This window comes from Panthera tigris, chromosome B3 (assembly GCF_018350195.1).
Source record: "Panthera tigris isolate Pti1 chromosome B3, P.tigris_Pti1_mat1.1, whole genome shotgun sequence".
Lineage (NCBI taxonomy): Eukaryota > Metazoa > Chordata > Mammalia > Carnivora > Felidae > Panthera > Panthera tigris.
In genome coordinates this window covers 117,791,299-117,809,439 of record NC_056665.1, presented here as the reverse complement: position 1 = coordinate 117,809,439, position 18,141 = coordinate 117,791,299, and the positions used below count along the sequence as shown (strand labels likewise).

The following is an 18,141-nucleotide window of genomic DNA, read 5'->3' as shown; positions in this document are numbered from 1 at the left end:
GTGGAGTGGTACCGCCCGGCCCTGCGGCACAAGGACCAGAGGAAAGGGCAGCCCCGAGTGCACCATGCAAAGCCAAGCCCACCACCATCCCGAGAGGCCAGCTGCCACCAAGGCCATGAGAGTGGAAGGACTGCACCAACGTGGCAGGGAGCCTGTGGCCTGCAGATTACCTGTTCCTGCAGGCACGCTGGGCCCCAGCAAGGTGCCACGCTCTGGGCTGGTGCAGGTAAGAGGTCCTTGGTGCGTGAACAAAGGCATGGCTGATGCCCACAGGCCCTCTGGCCCGATCCCTGGCCCACTTCTTGGCATCTGCCAAGTCCCCTGCTGGCTCAGACAGGGCCTCCAGTACCTTTCCCTACTCTCCCACCACCGGCCTGGACATTCTGAGCACTGGGCACACATGAATGGACAGAACAGCCCTGGATCTCATGCCCGTGCCCCTCTACTGCTTTCCCCCCATGGCAGCTGCCTCTGCCCCACTCTGGCCACAGCTGTAGGGAGACCTGGACCAACCCAACTGTTTGTTCAAGTGGCCTAGAGACCACACTGCCTTCCTATCCAAGGGCCCGGGCCCCACCGTGGGTGGAGGGGGCTGGCAGAGGCCTCACCGCTTGGTCTGCGGACAGGGGTGAGTGCTGCAGGGGCGGTGGTCAGTCGGCCGCAGCTGGGGCTGGCACATGTGGTCAGGGTAGACCTCGTTGTCAGTGGTGCAGAACACTGGGCGGGACTGGTGACCTGTAGAGGCCCGGCCATCGTGGGCAGGGGTGGGGTCAGTCAGCCTCCACCAAACGCATTCTCTGGGCTGGGCATCATTCTGGACACACCCCAAGTGTCATCTTGATTCTCAGCTGACCCCCTGGGATACGTGCCGTCGTCATCTCCAATTTACAGATGAGGAAACTGAGGTTTGAGGAGTATGATCTGCTGGTGATGGAACCCTACTACGATGCATGGCCATCGACTCCGAGCCCAGCCTCCGCTGCCACCTTGGGGAAGCCTCCTTTGGTTCTCTTAGCTTAGAAGTGGGGGGCCCCTTCATGGAGTCCCCAACCCCTGGGTTTCCTCCAGGTGACCCCCAAGACATGCAAATGTCCCACGTACGTGTCCATCTCCCCGGGGCTGCCCTCACCTCCACCGCACTCGGTGCTGCAGTCACTCCACGAGCCGTGGCTCCAGTGGAAGCCGGGCCGGGGGCTGCCCAGGGGCAGGTGGTACTCGTAGCTCACGCCTGGGTTGGGCTCCTGGCTGAGGAGCTGTGCGGGAGGGTCCTCACTGAGGCCTGCCCCCAGTGGGATCCCTCCTCATCAGCAGACCAGTGGCCCCCACCTCGCCTCTTGGGGAGCAGGTGGCCCCGCTCCCTGGCAGTCCCTCACCTCAATGACTAGGGGCTCTGAGGTGGGGCCGCGAGCCAGGAGCCGCTCAGGCGCCAGGTCCCCCTCGGCCCCTCGCTCGTAGTACAGGACAGTGTTGGCCACAGGCAGGGCCCAGGCACCCCCGATGGTCCAGTGCCCGTTGAGGTAGTATTCGCCACGGATGCTCTTCACCGCTGCGCAGAGGTGAGCCGCCCGGTCAGCAGCTGGGGCAGGACCCACCGCCCTGCCACAGCCCAGACTCACCCCAGACCACTCACCCAGGAAGTTCCTGCTGGCGGCCACCTCCTCCACCCGGATGCTGGTAGCCCCCGAGGGAATTATGAGGATCTGGTTGTAGCCTGCAGGGGCAAGAATACTCTGGGCCCACCCACGCCACAGCAGCACAGATGGGGTTGGGGACAGGCAGGGCTGGGCAGCTTGGGGAAGAGTCCTCCAGAAGGGAAAGTGGCCCCACAAAGGCAAGAAGGGTCAGCAGGCTTGGGCGCCCAAACTGACTGGGGATGGGGGGGTAGGAAATGGGGACCGTGGGGGAGGGTTGAGCAGGGGCATCCAGCTGGTGGGAGTGTGAGATCACACTTGCCAGATTGGACCCTCCCAGTACCATGAGGGTTACTCGGATGGAATGGAAGACAGGAGAGGAAGGGACAGGCAACACACCCTCGTCTCAACGGCCTATGGGCCCCCAGAGAACCCCCACCTCTGCTGAGGTCATTGGCATCAAAGGTGCCTGTGACGGGGTAGCAGGTGGTGCCGTCACCCCCACACTGCAGACACTTGTCCTCCTCCTTTGATGAGTCTAGGTTGTGGTCACAGCCAACGGCCTACCGGGCAGAGGAGGAGATGAAAAAGACCAGAGGGAGTCACAGATACACCAGGATCCAAACGCTGGTCGCTGGTCAGATCAGGGAAGAGCAGTGAGTACTCATCAGCCATTGAGGCCGAGTAAGCACTGGATGTAGCCTGTGGCCGGCCATCTACTTCTTCTGCCGGCTCAGCACCTGTCTCCCCTCCTCTGGCAACAACACCTCATTTCCCATAGTGTGGACAGAGCCCCCCAACGGTGGGTGTGGGCAAATCAGCAGGTTCTACGCCTTGCTCAAAGAGAGTGGTTCACGGGATGCCCCGAGCCAAGACAAATCAGAGGGAGCCCCAGCTCACTGGAACTCCTGGAAAGAGGGCACCATCTCCAACCAGAGGTTGGAGCTGCTGGTGGCCAGGTACACACCTCACGTTTCCAGCAATCTCATCCAGGCACCTGAAGTCGCCAGCCCATCCCCCGATGGCTTCCCCCCCCCACCCCTTTGTCAGTTTTAGTTGGGCTTCTGTAACTTGCCACCCAGAGGGTTGCTCTTATCACGGTGCTCAAGTTTTCAAAGGGCAAAGGTAAAAAGGTCCTAGGGCATCTACAATGCAAAGACACCTTAGAAGCTGGTCATGGTAAGACATCAAGCTCATGAGAGCCATTGGCTCTGCTGGTGTGGGGCAGGGGACATCCTGCAATAAGCCTGAGTGGGGCCCCAGGCTGAGTAACAGGGGTGTGGGGGTGGGGGGGGATAGGCAGGGGGACAGCCTTCAATAAGCCCAAGGCCAGGATGGGCAGCATGGGGGGGGGGGGGGAGAGCAGGTGGGAGGTGGGCAGGGGCGCAACTCACCCGGCAGCTGCCCTCCACACACACGTCCCGTTTGCCAGGCTCGCAGGGCGTCCCGTCCACGACAGCCTCCCTGTGCTTGTAGTAGAAGTTCTCCCCCTTGGGAATGCAGTTCAGTTCACACTTGTTCGGGGCTGAGCAGGCAAAGGGAAAAGCTGAGACCCCGGGCAAGCACCAAGTCCTACCCTAGGAACAGGGAAGCATGGGCAGGGGCCAGAATCACACAGATGGCAGAGAGAGAAAGCCCTTGCAGCTGTTCCCCCAGTGGCTCAGAACCCCGCCCCACCCCAGGGAGAAGGGACGGCCACAAAACTGCTGCATTCCTGGGGATCAAGTTGAAGAAAAACCCCAAGATAAAGAAAAAGCCAGCCACTTGAAGAGGTCTACCTCATCCTTATAGACAAGCCCATGTGTTAACAGTCAGCTATTCTAAGGAAATTAATTCATAGAATACTATGCACGTTGACTTTGCTATAAAGAATTACAAGGACTACGCGGTAACGTGCGAAGATGCTTATAACACACGATGCAAAATGGTGCTATGTAATAACTATAAATGCATAAATGTATACAGGGAAAATAATGTGAAAAATGCTAAAATGGAATGCTAGACCAATCCTGTGAAACACCAAAGAAGGCATCCCTTGCATGACCCTTTCTAACCTTTCCTCTGTGTTCCAATTTTTTCTTTTTAAAAATTTTTGTAAACATTTGAGAGAGACACAGAGGGAGACAGAGAATCCCAAGCAGGCTCCACGCTGTCAGCACGGAGCCTGCTGCAAGGCTCGAACTCACAAACCGCAAGACCACAGCCTGAGCTGAAATCAAGAGTTGGACGCTTAACCGACTGAGCCACCCAGGTGCCCCCTTATTTTTCTATAATACGGATACATTTAAATTATCCAGGCAGAGCAAAGAATGTCAACAGGCTCCCCTGGGGCCACTCCTCTAGCCAAGACCCTCTTCCCCATCCCTTGGTACACACAGGATATAAATGCTCATTGATTCGGAATCCAGAGTACCATACTTCCCAGGAGTCATTTGCAATGGGCAGTGAAAACTAACACTCAGAAGGATTAGCCTAAGGAATCTTCTGACGCCTCTAAAATGTTTTAATTACGTACAAGTGTTTTTTCTGAAACCGTATTGCTCTAAAAATTAACCACTCTCCTCAAAGCTCTTCAGAGCAAGCCCTTGGGGGCCAGAGATCCTGAGTAAATGGACTCTTGCCATACCAAGCCCCTTGCAGCCCCAGCCTGCAGTTGGCCCAAACATGGACCCACCCTACCAGCACTCCTCCTCCCCAAGGCTTCTGTGCACCTTGAGGAATACTTCTGGAGCAGGCCAAACAAAGCCGGGCTTCACATGGCAAGGGCGTGGCCTTCATGGCTTTGTTTGAAAAACAGAGATGGAAAAAAGGATGGAGAGACCTCAAAATGACCCCGGCTGTTGTGCTGCAGTGGGCACACGCCAGGAGAACGGTGGCACCGTAAGGTTGTTGTTGTTTAACGTATTTGACAGAGCATCTGTAAAATGGTGGTAGGAATTGTGCAATGGAAGATCAATGTACGGAGGAGATCCCAAACAGGTGGGGCGCAGTGCAGAGCAAGGCGGGGAACAGCAGCAGGGGCACCGGGGCGAAGGACCGCCACTTACCCCCGTAGTAGGGCAGCCATTTGTAACGCTTTCCCTGGAAGTCCTGGCCGTCGAACTGGGCACACTGCTCAGCCCGGAAGTCCCTGGCACCGGTGGGGCAGCTCTGCGGGGGGCCAGCAGGGAAGGGAGGGGCAGGTGGGCGCTTCCTCCCTCCCCCCCCACATCTCCTTGCTGCTTGGCGCAGCTCCAGAGCACCTCCTTGCTGGGGCTTTGGGCTGCTGGAGGGGAGGCTGTCATTTGCGGTGTGGGATGAGGAAGGGGCTTCCCGCAGCCCAGGCTGTGCACCAGTGGGAGGACGCCCCGGGGACTGGGAGGTCAGTCGGGTAGGGGGTCCCAGAGCTTTACCTCAGTGTGGCAAGAACGGTGGCTCCGGACAGGGCCCACGCAGCTGGAGCCTCCGTCTGTCCTGAGGATGAGAACACCGCACCGGGAAGGTCCGGACCCCGCCAACCAACACCCCCTCCTCCTCCTGGGGCTCCCCCCAGGCCCCGCTGGACAGAGGAGGGAATGCCTGTGCACGCACAGGTTCCCCCAGGTAGGTGTAATGAGCCCGGAGTTTATACTTGGAAGAAGCTGGACTCAGCAGCCTATTCTGGACTTTCTCTAACTCGGGGCTACTCGGCCTCTTAAAGCAGATTTCCAAAGAAGACCCGAATTCTGCCTTTGGAGATAAAATAAGACGGAATATATGCACATCTGGTAAGGTTATTCTGCCATTTAAGGTGTATATGAGCATAAGGTGCTTAGAATAATAGCTCATGTCTCTTCCTCTTCACGCAAGGTTCTCAGGAATAGTGAGGTAACCCACCAACAGGCAAAGGGTCACCCCCTTGCTTTGTGCCCCACCCGCCATGGCACCTATCAGAGTGCAGGGCACATAGGCGCTTGATCCCTCACTTATTAAAGTGGGAGACACGTATACTTAAAGAGGCTGCAGGTGGAGAAAATGCACAGGTTAGCAATTGTTGAAGATCGTTCAGTAACTCACCAAGAATTTACTGCACCTGCCACCTGAAGCATTAGGAACTAGAGACTCAGGCACGTGAGGCAGGCCTGTCTCTAGTTCCCCTGAAATCAGGTTGATTGTTGGAATCAGAGTGTACGTATGTGGGAAATGGACTTGATTCCAAATATTCCACCGATGCTGCTCCCAGAGCAAACCTATTGCTCAGGACCAGCGGACTCCCCGACCAGCCTGCCCCCTGCCCTCTTCTAACAGGCTGGCCCCGGCCAGCCTCCCCTACCTCTGGGAGTAGCAGGGGCGCTCCCGGAAGCTGATGCCCCCTCCGCAGGTCCGGCTGCAGGGGCCCCAGCTGCCCCAGGGGCCCCAGAGGTCACTCTGCCGCCTCACCTTGGGAGCCTGGAGGAAAAGACACGCAGAGGAGTGTGAGTCACTCAGCCCCCCACAAGGGCACTGGGGCTCCCCAGAGGACCCTTGCCTAAAAACATTCCCCGATCTCACCTTGGGAGCCAGGCCCTTCAAGGACTCGGCAAGAACACCAGGCACCCCGAACATTCATTTACAGAACTCGCCAGCTTTCACCATAAGGGGCCAAAAGCCCTACTGCAAGCATGCCCTGGCCTCCTGTGCCCAGCACCCACGAAGCAGACATCCACTTGCCCGGCAGATGGGAGGGAGGGACCAAGCCTGCCAGATCTTAGAGCCGGGCTACCTACCCCTCCACACTGTCTCCCCGAGGAACGAAAGCACATTTGGCTTCAGCCACGGGCAGCACAGGCATGTTTTGTTTCTCTATAATTACTCAAACCACAAGCTGATGGTGCGGAGCCAGAATAAGCGGGTCCAGCCCGTCCTCCTGCTGGCCTGTCCTCACCTGCTCCTGCTCTCAGTACCCAGTCTCTCCTGCTCTGACTTCCTCCTCCCAGGGCAACTCAGGGGCCCCCTTTCCTGCTGCACTCTTCCCAGGGCTGTGCTGTGCAGGGGTGGGGGTGAGAGAAGGTGTGAGTGGATGGAAACAGAGGCAGAGGAAACCACTCCTGACCAGCCTGGGGTTGGCAGGCGGTGACTGGGCGTGACGGCCAGGGTGCATATCCGCTTTATTCATCCCTAACCCCTGTCAGCCCTGAGAAGAGCCAAGAAGCACTCGGGGACCCCGTGGTGGCTCTGCCCTTGGCTGAGGCCAGAAATAGGAGGCAGCTGAGCTGGGTGCGTGCAGTGGAGGGGCGGAGGAGAGTTCTAGGCCCCACCTGAGCTCACATGGTGTGGGGAGGAAGAGGCAGGAAAAGGTTGCTCAGGTGTTCCTAAGACAGAAAGCACCTAATAGGACCCAGGTCGTTTTGTACACCTTGACTCACTTCACCTGCACAGTATTATAACCCCCAATTAAAGGGAATCTAAGGCCTGATGATTTGCTTACGGTCACACAATTGTTAGGGGGTGGCTCTGGGTTTCCTCCTGGGGCCTTGACTCTGGCAACGTAGCCCCTCCACCTGAGCGATGGCTTCATGCCCAGGCACCAGAGAAAGCCTGTGCCAAGGATCTTATGGTGTGACATTTAGGGAACAAGGACCATGGGGTGGCAGAGGTGACCGTGGGCAGCTGGCCTCTAGCCCACCCATCACTCTGACTGTGGCCCATGCTGCCTGGCCCTGCCCCTTCTCATCCTTGACTCACACTCTACAGAGGCGGCATTTCCCCTCCTTCCCCAGGGAGTGCCTGTCTCACAGACGGTGGGCAGGGATGTGGGGGTCCCCCTAGCAAAGAGCTCTCCGGGGGCAGCATGGGACCTGGCTGCTTCCATGCCTTCCACCCAGTCAATGCCAGCAGAAGCTTGGCAGGAGCAGCTCCCAGGACCAAGCCCAGCTCTGTGGCCCCTCCTCTCCTGGAGGTTTGTCCTGCCATCTAGAAGATTTTTCATATAACCTCAGGCCCCCAGGTTTGCTCTCCAGGAAGCTGTTCTTCGGGCCCTGTTAACAAAACAGCTACACTGATCACCAGTGGGCTCCCGTGTCCTCTAAATTTGCACTAATGCAGTATCCATGAGCCTCGTGTGGCTATTTAAGTTAATTAAAGAAATCAAATCAAAGAAAAAACAATTCTTCAGCTGCACTAGCCACATGTCATGTGCTCGGTAGCCATGTGTAGCCACTCGGTAACCAAGTGTCTATCTTACGGGACAGCACAGATTCAGGACGTTGATCATCTCAGAGAGGTCTGTTGGCCATCCCTGCCCTGGATGCCAGCCCCCAGCGAGGAGGAATGACCGGCACCCACAAACCTCGAAGCACAAACAGTCAAGCTGAGGGGGCAGCCTGCTTTGTCCCAGGCAGACTGCAGATGGGATGAGCCATCTAGCCTGCGTCTTGGCTTATGCCAGCACAGCCCCCTCCCCTTCCTTCCTCCCTGGAAGACTACTGGGCGGGGGGGGGGGGGGGGGGAGGGCGGTGGTCTAAGCTTCTGAAGGAGGAGGGCAGTGGCAAGTTGCCATTCCTGCAAACTGCACCCTGCAGCCTGGCGGGCAGCTCCGGGCACCTTGACTAGACCCCTTCAAGGTGCCATCTGCTTTTAAAGGAACTTTATTGTTTTTGGCCTTCCCCGCAGGGACAGGGCTCTGAGCTGCGGTGGGGTGGCTCCTCCCTGGTCCTAAACCCTGGGGCATTCCCCATCCCCCATTCCCTGCTCCCAAGCTGGGAGCCTGGCCAGGTAGGGCCGCACTCACCGAGGACCCAGGGGCCGGGGCCAGCAGCAGGGGCACGAGCAGGAACATCTGGATCTCGGCCTGCATCTCAGCCTGTGGGAGAGGCCGGGGTGGGCAGGGCAGGGATCAGGACCAGTCAGTGGGTGGGCAGGGGTGCATCCCTCCCTCCCCGTTGCCCACAGGTGACCAGAGAGCCACAGGGGGACCAGAGGGGAGGCCATGGGGCTCAGTGGCGCTCATGTTGGCGGGGAGGGGCGGGGGGTGGAAGTGGAGAAGGCCTACTACTGGCTTCTAAAAGTCCAAGAGTATCTTCTTTCACGATTCAAAGGGGAAAAAAAGAGGGCAATTAAGAATACTTCTCGTTGAGGGGCATCTGGGTGGCTCAGTGGGCTGAGTGTCGGACTCTTGGTTTCCACTCAGGTCAAGATATGGTGGTTCGTGAGATGGAGCCCCCACGTAGGGCTCTGTGGTGACAGCGCAGAGCCTGCTTGGGATTCTCTCTCTCTCCCTCTCTCTCTGGCTCTCCCCTGCTCACATCATCTCTCTCTCAAAATAAATAAATAAGCGTTTAAAAAAATACTTCTTGTTGAAAGACCGGTTCAGAATCAAAGCAATCAGCCTATTTTTAATTTAGCAAGAGGTTGCTTTTTAAATTTTTTTTTTTTTTTGAGAGAGAGAGAAAGAGAGCATGAGAATGAGTGGGGGAGGGGCAGAGAGAGGAGAGAAAGAATCCCAAGCAGGCTCCACGCTCTCAGCTCAAAGAGCCCAAGCAGGGCTCTATCTCAAGAACCCGAGATCATGACGAGAGCAGAAGTTAAGAGTTGCATGCTGCACCGACTGGGCCACCCAGGCGCCCCAAGAGATTGCTTTTTAAAAATCCATTACAGGGATGCCTGGGTGACTCAGTCAGTTAAGCGTCCGACTTCAGCTCAGGTCATGATCTCCAGGTTTGTGGGTTCAAGCCCCGCGTCGGGCTCTGTGCCAACAGCTCAGAGCCTGGAGCTTGCTTCAGATTCTGTCTCCCTCACTCTCTGCCCCTGTCCCACTCATGCTCTGTCTCTCTCTCTCTTAATAAATAAACATTTAAAAAATTTTTTTTAATCCATCACACCAGTTGTTTCTAAAACTTGTTAATACAGGGGCGCCTGGCTAGCTCAGTGGGTGGAGCACGCGACTCTTCATGAGAGGGTTGTGAGTCTGAGCCCCATGGTTAGGTGTAGAGATTACTTAAAAATAAAATGTTAAAAATATATATATATACAATTTTTTTAAAGAAATTCTCTGGGGCGCCTGGATGGCCCAGTCAGTTAAGCACCCAACGTGGGCTCAAGTCATGATCTCCAGGTTTGAGTTCAAGCCCCAAAGAATCAGGCTATGAGCACAGAGCCCACTTCTCATCCTCTGTCTACCTTTCTCTTCCCCTCCCCCGCTCATGCGAAGGCCGCGCACTCTCTTTCAAAAACAAACATTTTTAAAAGTTGCATTTAGGGGCGCCTGGGTGGCGCAGTCGGTTAAGCGTCCGACTTCAGCCAGGTCACGATCTCACGGTCCGTGAGTTCGAGCCCCGCGTCAGGCTCTGGGCTGATGGCTCAGAGCCTGGAGCCTGTTTCAGATTCTGTGTCTCCCTCTCTCTCTGTCCCTCCCCCGTTCATGCTCTGTCTCTCTCTGTCCCAAAAATAAATAAACGTTGAAAAAAAAAAAAATAAATAAATAAAAATAAAAATAAAAGTTGCATTTAAAAAACTCTCCCAAGATGCTTTCAAAGCTCAAATGCTTTAAAAATGTCAATTGTAACCCTACTGTAAACCCAAGTCAGCATTTCTCTGCACAAGAAAGTCTCCACAAGCGGACCCCAGTGTGGTGTTTGTGTTCAGTCTGTGCACTGTACCAAAGAATGACATAAGCAATTTGCTCCTTCAGTACAAAACAGCAAGCGAGTACTGACTTGTAAGTTCAAATTTACAAATCTGTAATTCTACCAATGTTCTAATTTTTTTTTTTTTTAAGCATAAAATGACTTCATTTTACAAGGACAAAACAGAGCACACACAAGCCAAGTTCAGCAAAATTTAACCTGGCACGTTTAGCGACGTACATGCTTCGTTAATTTAGCACAAACACTGATTCATTTGGTCGTTATTTTCACAGTCAAATCAGAGGTTCCTGGGGCTTGCAGGCGGGGGGGGGGGGGGCAGGGGGGACGGCCTTCTCTCCCCACACCCCACCGCCCAGGACGACCTCTGCTCTGCGCACCCCGCCCCCGCCCCCGCCCCGCAGCTCCTGTAACAGCACCGTACTGTTCTAGGGCTCATGCCAAGATGAGTGTTGGGGAGATGCTTCTCTAAAGCCGGCTGCCTTAAGGGGCGAGGTGAGCAGAGCCAAGGGAGAGACGGAAGGACAGAAGAAAGACTGGACTTAAAATTGCTACTAGGTACCACCACCACGGCTGCAATTACACTAGATCAAGGCCCACATATGCAATCCCAGGGTCCTGGAAAGCCTGGAAGGCTATTTCAATTCACTTGGGAGAAAAACGCAAAAAAGACCAGCCCTGGGTCTTGGGCACCGGACTACTCTGCGGGGCTCCCCCAACTGCCCGAGGGCAGGGCCCGCTGCGCACCCGCCCGACAGTGGGGGCTCCTTTCACACAGTGTCCCGGAGGAACGCGGCGGTTCCGGACCAGGGCCGAAGCGGAGGCCAAGCCCGTCTGCTCCTCCTCGCGGGGGCTGGCCCGCGACCCGTAAACTTGGGGTCCCTGCGCGCCAGGCGCCACGTGTCCGCAGGGTCCCCAGCGGATGCGGAGACGCCCGAGGCCGGTGCGACACCCTTCCCCGTCTTACTCCCACGCAAGAATCTTCCCCACGTCGGTCACGAGGAGGCGCCCGCGGTCCGCAGTCCCGGCCCGGGGACGTGCCCGCGCCCCCCACCCGCCCGCCCGGGAACGCGCGGGCGCAGACCCCCCAAAGTGGAAAGGTGACCTTCCCACGCGAGGCGCCAGGGCCACCGGGCATGTGCTGGCCCTGACGGCACCTCCGGGAGGGGCACGCTCGGTCTCCTGGGCCCGGCGCCTGGGAGGCGCGGCAAAGGCGTCCCACCGTGGCAAGATCCGAGGGGGCGGACGGCGTCTGCGCGGGGCTCCGGCTGCGTCCGACCGCCCACCACTAGCCGCAGTGGCTCCAGGCGTCTCCCGCCCGCCGGTGACCTCCCAGCCCCGCCCGAGGTGCGGTGCGGAGCGGTGACCTCGGTGGACAGAGCCGGAGGCGGGTTCCCCTCCGGGACCCCCTACTTCCTCCGATACCGCTCTTCCTGCGGGCCAGGCGGGGCACGTCCCTGCAGCAGCCCCGGAGCGAGCCGCCCCTGCGCCCGGGGCACTGTCCCTCCGCTTTCCTACCTGGGTCTCCCGGCGCGCGGGGCACGCAGCGCTGCTCCGTCGGTGCCCGCCCCTGGAATGGGAGGTTGGCCTGGCCGCGCGGAACGCCTGCGGAGGTTGGACTTTCTCTCCTTGCCGCTGGCTGGCTTCTCCCCGCCCCATCTCCCCCCGCCCCAGCCAGCCCTGCAGACACCCATCCCCAATCCCAGTGGAAAGCCCCCGCCCCCCTGCAGTGACCCGTGCTGCATCCCCTTGGGTCTGTGCCAGAGCTTGGCTTGCCCTCCATTCTGTGTTTCCTCTACTGGGGGGGCACCAGTCACCACCCTGGTCCCACTTCCTCTGTCTAAGCCATCCATCTCTGTATCATCCCCCTCCATGCTCACCTTACATATAACACACCTCTGTGTCCAGCCGTCCGCCTCTTCCACCCTTGAATTCTGTACAGGCAGACCTCACTTTCTTGTGCCTCCTTGGGTTGTTGGTTTGGAGGATTGAGGGTTTTTGGTTGTTGGGTGGTTTTGTGTTTTTTGTGTGTGTGTAATTTGCTTCATTGCACTTTATTGCATTTTTTACAAAGTGAAGGTTTGTGGCAACCCTGCCTAGAGCAAGTCTACTGGCCCCATTTTTCCAACAGTATTTGCTCACTTCGTGTCATATATTGGTAATTCTGGCAATATTTCAAAATTTTTCATTATTATATGTTATGGTGACCAGTGATCAGTGGTTAGGATGCTCTGAAAGTTCAGATGACGGTTAGCATTTTTCATCAATGAAGTCTTTTTTAATTAGAAAAAAATGTGTTTTTTTAGGGGCACCTGACTGGCTCAGTTGGTAGGGCATGCAACTCTGTTTTTTCTTTTTTAAATATCTATCTATCTATCTATCTATCTATTTATTTATTTATTTAGAGGGGGGCAAAGCAGAGAGAGGGGGAGGGAGAGAATCCCAACCAGGTTCTGTGCTGTCAGTGCAGAGCCCCCTGTGGGGCTCAAACTCACAAACTGTGAGATCATGACCTGAGCCGAAATCAAAAGCTCAGCTTAACCCGCTGAGCATGCGACTCTTGATCTCAGGGGTTGTTAGTTTGAGCCCTGTGCTGGGCATACAGTTTACTTTAAAAAAAATGTTTTAGGGGCGCCTGGGTGGCTCAGTGGGTTAAGCGTCTGACTTCAACTCAAGTCATGATCTCACCGCTCATGAGTTTGAGCCCCGTGTCAAGCTCTATGCTGACAGCTCAGAGTCTGGAGCCTGCTTCAGATTCTGTCTCAGTCTCTCTCTGCCCTTCCCTCACTCATGCTGTCTCTCTCTCTGTCTCTCAAAAATAAATTTAAAAACATTTAAGAAAATTTTTAATTAGTTTTTTAGACATGTTATTGCATACTTCATGGACTACAGTATAGTGTAAACCTAAGTTTTATATACTCTGGGAAACCAAAAAATCTATTTGACTCACTTTATTGTGATATTCACTTTATTGCAGTGGTTTGGGGCTGAACCTGGCGTATCTCCAAAGTATGCCTGTACTTCAGCCACAGCTGTTTCTCCTCACACAGGCTGCTGTTTGCTACCCTCCCAGCCAGCTTTTCACACTGCCTAGAATGCACTCTGAAAATCCACTCTACCTTGCAAGCTACTACTCATCCCTCAAGGCCCTGACCAAATGTCACCTCTTCTAGAAGCCTTCCCCATACTGTAGCAGGCAGAATTGGTGCCCACCCTGCTCCCTCAGTCTCTGTCCCTGTCTGCTGTAGTTTATGGTGCATCACTCTGTGGGAACCCGAGTCTCCCTGACTCACCTTGTAAGAGGCTAAGGACAAAGCTTGCCTCCCCATCACCTGTGCCCAAGGCACTAGTTAGGATCAAAGTAGGGACTCAATACATGTGATGCATATCATTTCCTTTCTGCATTGTCCTTTTTCTCAGCAAAGGCACTTCTTGCCTGCCATCCCTTTTTAACTGAAAATCACCTACCCCCAGGAAAATAGCATTGGCCCTGGGCCACATGGGAGGTGGGGAGGTCACACGGCTGGTCCCTTTCCCCTCATCTCCTTTATTTTTTTTATTTTTGAGAGAGAGAGAGAGAGTGCGAGCAGGGCAGGGGCAGAGAGAGGGAGACACAGAATCCAAAGCAGGCTCCAGGCTCCGAGCTATCTGCACAGAGCCCAACGCGGGGCTCGAACCCACAAACCGCGAGATCATGACCTGAGCCAAAGTCAGATGCTCAACCGACTGAGCCACCCAAGCCCCCCTCCCTCATCTTCTTATACCTTCCGTACTTTACTTACCCTGAGCACTGGTCATTTCTCCCATGGCCTCCTTTCGGGCAGAGAAACACCAGTAGGAAGCTCCCCGCCCCCATTGAGAGCCCCAGCCCCTGTAGATCATCTAAGTTGTCACTGATGCTTAGACAAAACACTTATTAAAACATAAGCATTTTACATCTGTCCCATTTCTTACCCATCAGTGAAGAAAGAAGCGGCAGCAGCTGTGTAGCAGGGGCCCCTGGGGACTAGTGTGAATTCTTAGGCAAAGATAAAGCTTGGCAGAGAAAAGGGAGTGGAATTACCCAAAGCCTGTATAGAAAAAGAAAATAGCTTCTTCCATTCAAGAAGCCCCACTCCCTGCCCCCATCAGCCAGGAATTTTCTGGGCTTGGTCAAAGGTCCCTTAAGTGGGAGGAAGCTGCTTCTCCTGCTCTGGGGGGTGGAGCCGCTGAGGCACCTTCCTGGTCTGCTCCTGTTTTTCCTCAGTGATCCCTTCTCAGGCACCCAGGCCCATGATTTCTTGCTCCCCACCGCCACTGCAAAGAAGACCCAGAAGGTAGGGAAGCAGAGTCAACACACAGCATGAAGGAGCCAGGCTGGAGCAGTTCCTGGCTTGGGTAAGTAGTCCTCTCCCAAGCCTCAAGTTCTCTACCCCAGAGGGATGTGTGAGCACGGTGCCCAGAACATAACTGTTCACCAAAAACAATTGGTGCACACACACACACACACACACACACACACACACACAAAATGGTGATTTAGAAAGAAGATTCTGGGGAAACGTGTGAGACCTTCCCTCTCATTGTAAATCCCCCTCTGCCTGGCCCTTCTACCTGCTAGTGTGAGAAGCCCAGGGTGCAGAAGGGGTACAGCCCTTGGAGGCAGACAGACCTAGACTGGGAACCTGTTCTGCTTTGTGTGTGAACTTAGGACTAAATCATGTCACCTCCTTAAGCCTCAACTTGCTCAGCTGAGCCTCACACAGAGCGTGGTAGAGTAGGGAAGTACTTAGCCGCTATAGAGCCCCTACTAAGTGCATGCTCAGCAAAAGTTCCTTCTGCCCCGTGCTCCCTCTGCCTGTTTCTTGGGTTCTTTACATCTGGATCATCTCAGCAGATTGCAGATCCAGGGACACAGCCTAGAAATAAGCGGCCAGATCTTCTTGTAAGGTTGGGTTAGAATGGAAACCCATTCCAGGCTCCAAGGATAGGCCACTTCCAGGAGGCCTTCCCTTAAAGCCTACCTCTGTGCTCCCACGGCGCCAGGATTGCACTTTGGAACTACTACAGTGATACGAATGTGTCACTTTCCTCCCTCTAAATTGTGAATCTTGCAAGGTCAGGGCAAGTGGGAGCCGCTTTATAGCGGCTAAGTACTTCCCTACTCTACCTACCCTCTGTGCGAGGCTAAGCTGAGCAAGTTGAGGCTTAAGTAAGGACATTGAGAGCTCATGGAACTGACAGGAAGCCTGGAGAATCAGGCACAGACAAGGGCCAGAGTCCCCACCAATGCCATAGACCATGGCCCAGGAGCAGTTCTGGTTAGGACTGTCCTGTTGGTCTCTGGAAGCTGCCACCACCACTTTCAGGTTACAATGACCCATATCATCCCCAGAGAAAACCCTGAATGGTCCTCGTAGATGCCAACCCCAACAGGAAGGAGCACGGCTGCACCCTGACCGCCAAGACCTACGAAGCAAGAGTCGGCAGGTTGCCCGGATGGGAACCTCGTTCCGATGTGCAGCTGCTGGCACATGGCGCTTGTTTAACTGGCCTTGGAGAGAACGCTGCTTCTCTTCTTCCCTCTCTTGCTGATGGTTGTTTATTCATTCCAGGGACACTCGAAGGCCTCCTCTTCCAGAAGCTGCGGAGAGAACCCGTCCAGTGCTGGCAAACGCGTAACACCCAGCTCTCTGGAGGGAAAAAGTGCTGCCCAGTAGCCTTTATCAACTTCCGTGGTGTAAATACTCCATGTCTGTTTTCAGGCTACCAAGGTGATGTCGCTGAGCACAGAGCTGGGAAGAGATGTGGTCAGCTGTCCCAAGCTGTCGCAACACACGGACCGTCTTGCCCTTGGGGAGTTTACCTTCTAGTAGGGCACTGCATTCTAGCGCTATGTGTTAATCCAGAATAAAACTATCTGCAAAAGGAAATCCAAAAGGAAAAAGAACGCTTCACATGAGAGGATTTCTCCGTTTCTCTCTCTGCCTTTTCTTCCCTCCCCCTCCCATGCATATATCCATTTCCCTTGCTGGAGTCATTCAAAGTTGCGGGTGGGTTGGGGAGGGGAGCGTTAAATGTCCCTTGCCAGTCTGCCCCTCAACTTGACTCTGTGCTTTCAGATCCCAAAACTAATCTGTCTTCCTCCCCCTGTTGCTGCCATATCCAAGTCAGGACCTTGAAACACCGAGCAAGACCATGAGAAGAAGTCCAAAGCTCAGTATATCTGACAAGTGCTGTCATAAGATAAGCCACCTGACCTGTGGAGGGGAGGTTTATGCTCAAAGGTGGGTCAGAAATAGAGCTCCCCGACACTTCCTGCAGACATGAGGGCCACCCAGAGAGAAAGAACAAATCCTGGGATGTCCTTCAGTGACACCAGGCCTGACACAGACCCACCCCATCTGCCCCATCCTCAGTCCAGATCCTGGGACAGGGCACCAGGAGGGAGGGCGAGGCCATTTGAAGACGCTTGGTGTTAGGGCAGCAACACGGAGGGAGGTAGGGGGCTTTCCAGAAAATATTTCCTGATTGGCTTCCGCCCAGCAGCTCCAGCCTCAATCTCATCCCTTTCCTTCCACACGGGACACACACACTCACCCCTGCACACGTGTGTGTGCGCACACACGCTCACACACACCGTAAGGGTCGGCCTACAGTCTCCTGCAGAAGCTAACTGCATGAACTCCTGGAGACATTAAGGGAGAAGGTGTGAGGAGCCCACTGTGCCCACCCTCTGCTTCCTAAGTGGGAGGGGGCTTCAGAGCTCAGGCCCCCACAAAGGTCAATGTGGGGTGTGGGGCCAGTCTGCAGCATGCAGGCCCGGAGGGTCCCCCTCAGCTCAGGGTGGGTGTCCCATGGCTGAGTGGCAGTGGCCTCGGTGCCCCTATCAGCAGTGACAGAGACAGGGCAGGTCCTCTCTCCCCCTCTGAAGACCCCTGTGCCTCTGCCTCAGCATCCCCTGCTCTGCTGCTGCTGTCCCCTGTGGGCTGCCAGGGAGGGCCGGGGACTGGGACCCCCACAGGCCAGCTGCCAAAGTTCTTCAGATCCTTTCTTCTCTCTCTCCACCACACTCTCAGGGCACGGCTCATCTCCTCTGCCGCTTCAGCCTCTGTATTTGGGTAATTCTCAGCCTGGAAGCTGACAAGTGTCTGTGCCTTGTGCCAAAGGCCTAGAAACATCACTCAGAAAGTCAGAGGACCAGCACCTCTTAATTCGGAAATGCAATTCCCAATGCTCAAGTTAAATGAAAGGGGAAATTCTACTAACTTTGTCGGGGGGTGGGGGGGGGCGGGTAGGGTGGGGAGCTTCTCTAACTTCAGTAATTTGTGAACCTATTATCCTGACCCTTATTTTAGAGCATGATACCACTTAAAAATGCATGGACATAAAACTAGGTCTAAGCCTTTTATTTTTACAGCTTTATATAACTATAATCCTATTACATATGTCTAGGCCCCAATTCCTTATTAGAAACTCTCGGGGCCAAATGTGTTTCAGGGTTGAGCATTTTTCAGATTTTAGAAGTTACTAAACTGCATATGACATACTACCTCCAGTACTTTCTGGAAGCTTTCTTTAATCAAAACCAACCAACCAAAATCAACAACAAAACTACACGCACTTATACCTCTGCAGCAAAACATACAAATATTCACCTAAACAGGCTAAACTGAGACTCTGAATAGCCTCAGGCCACACCTACTCACAAGCCTAAGAGAAACCTTTTGGTTTTCAGAGCCTTTTGAATTTCATAATTGCAAATAAGGGATTGTAGGCCTGCACAAATTAAACACAACATAACTACAAATGGGGTTCACAACGTTAGCACAATGTTAATGACGGTGACAGAGGCCGGTGGCCTGCTGAATTCCATCGTGGGGGAGGCGGTGGGAGACGGTGGGGCTGGAAGAGGTGTTAAGTCCATGTGGTCCACAGGCCTGGGTTGGAAT

At 54.9% G+C, this 18,141-nt stretch overlaps 1 protein-coding gene across 3 annotated transcripts in view; it reads right to left on the bottom strand.

The window, feature by feature from the left end:
* The window catches only part of PAPLN (papilin, proteoglycan like sulfated glycoprotein), a 33,363-nt gene extending 21,599 nt beyond the window's left edge, over positions 1 to 11,764 (bottom strand). For all 3 annotated transcript variants that reach the window (XM_042990053.1, XM_042990054.1, XM_042990055.1), the window contains exons 1-11: positions 11,729 to 11,764; positions 8,359 to 8,430; positions 5,923 to 6,038; positions 5,024 to 5,084; positions 4,679 to 4,781; positions 3,026 to 3,156; positions 2,071 to 2,194; positions 1,631 to 1,711; positions 1,374 to 1,546; positions 1,130 to 1,253; positions 609 to 735 (exon numbers count right to left, since the gene is read on the bottom strand). In XM_042990053.1, the coding sequence (XP_042845987.1) occupies positions 609 to 735; positions 1,130 to 1,253; positions 1,374 to 1,546; positions 1,631 to 1,711; positions 2,071 to 2,194; positions 3,026 to 3,156; positions 4,679 to 4,781; positions 5,024 to 5,084; positions 5,923 to 6,038; positions 8,359 to 8,424 (1,106 nt within the window). In that variant the 5' untranslated portion in view covers positions 8,425 to 8,430; positions 11,729 to 11,764. The remainder of the gene's footprint in view (positions 1 to 608; positions 736 to 1,129; positions 1,254 to 1,373; positions 1,547 to 1,630; positions 1,712 to 2,070; positions 2,195 to 3,025; positions 3,157 to 4,678; positions 4,782 to 5,023; positions 5,085 to 5,922; positions 6,039 to 8,358; positions 8,431 to 11,728) is intronic.
* Positions 11,765 to 18,141: the final 6,377 nt, after the last annotated feature.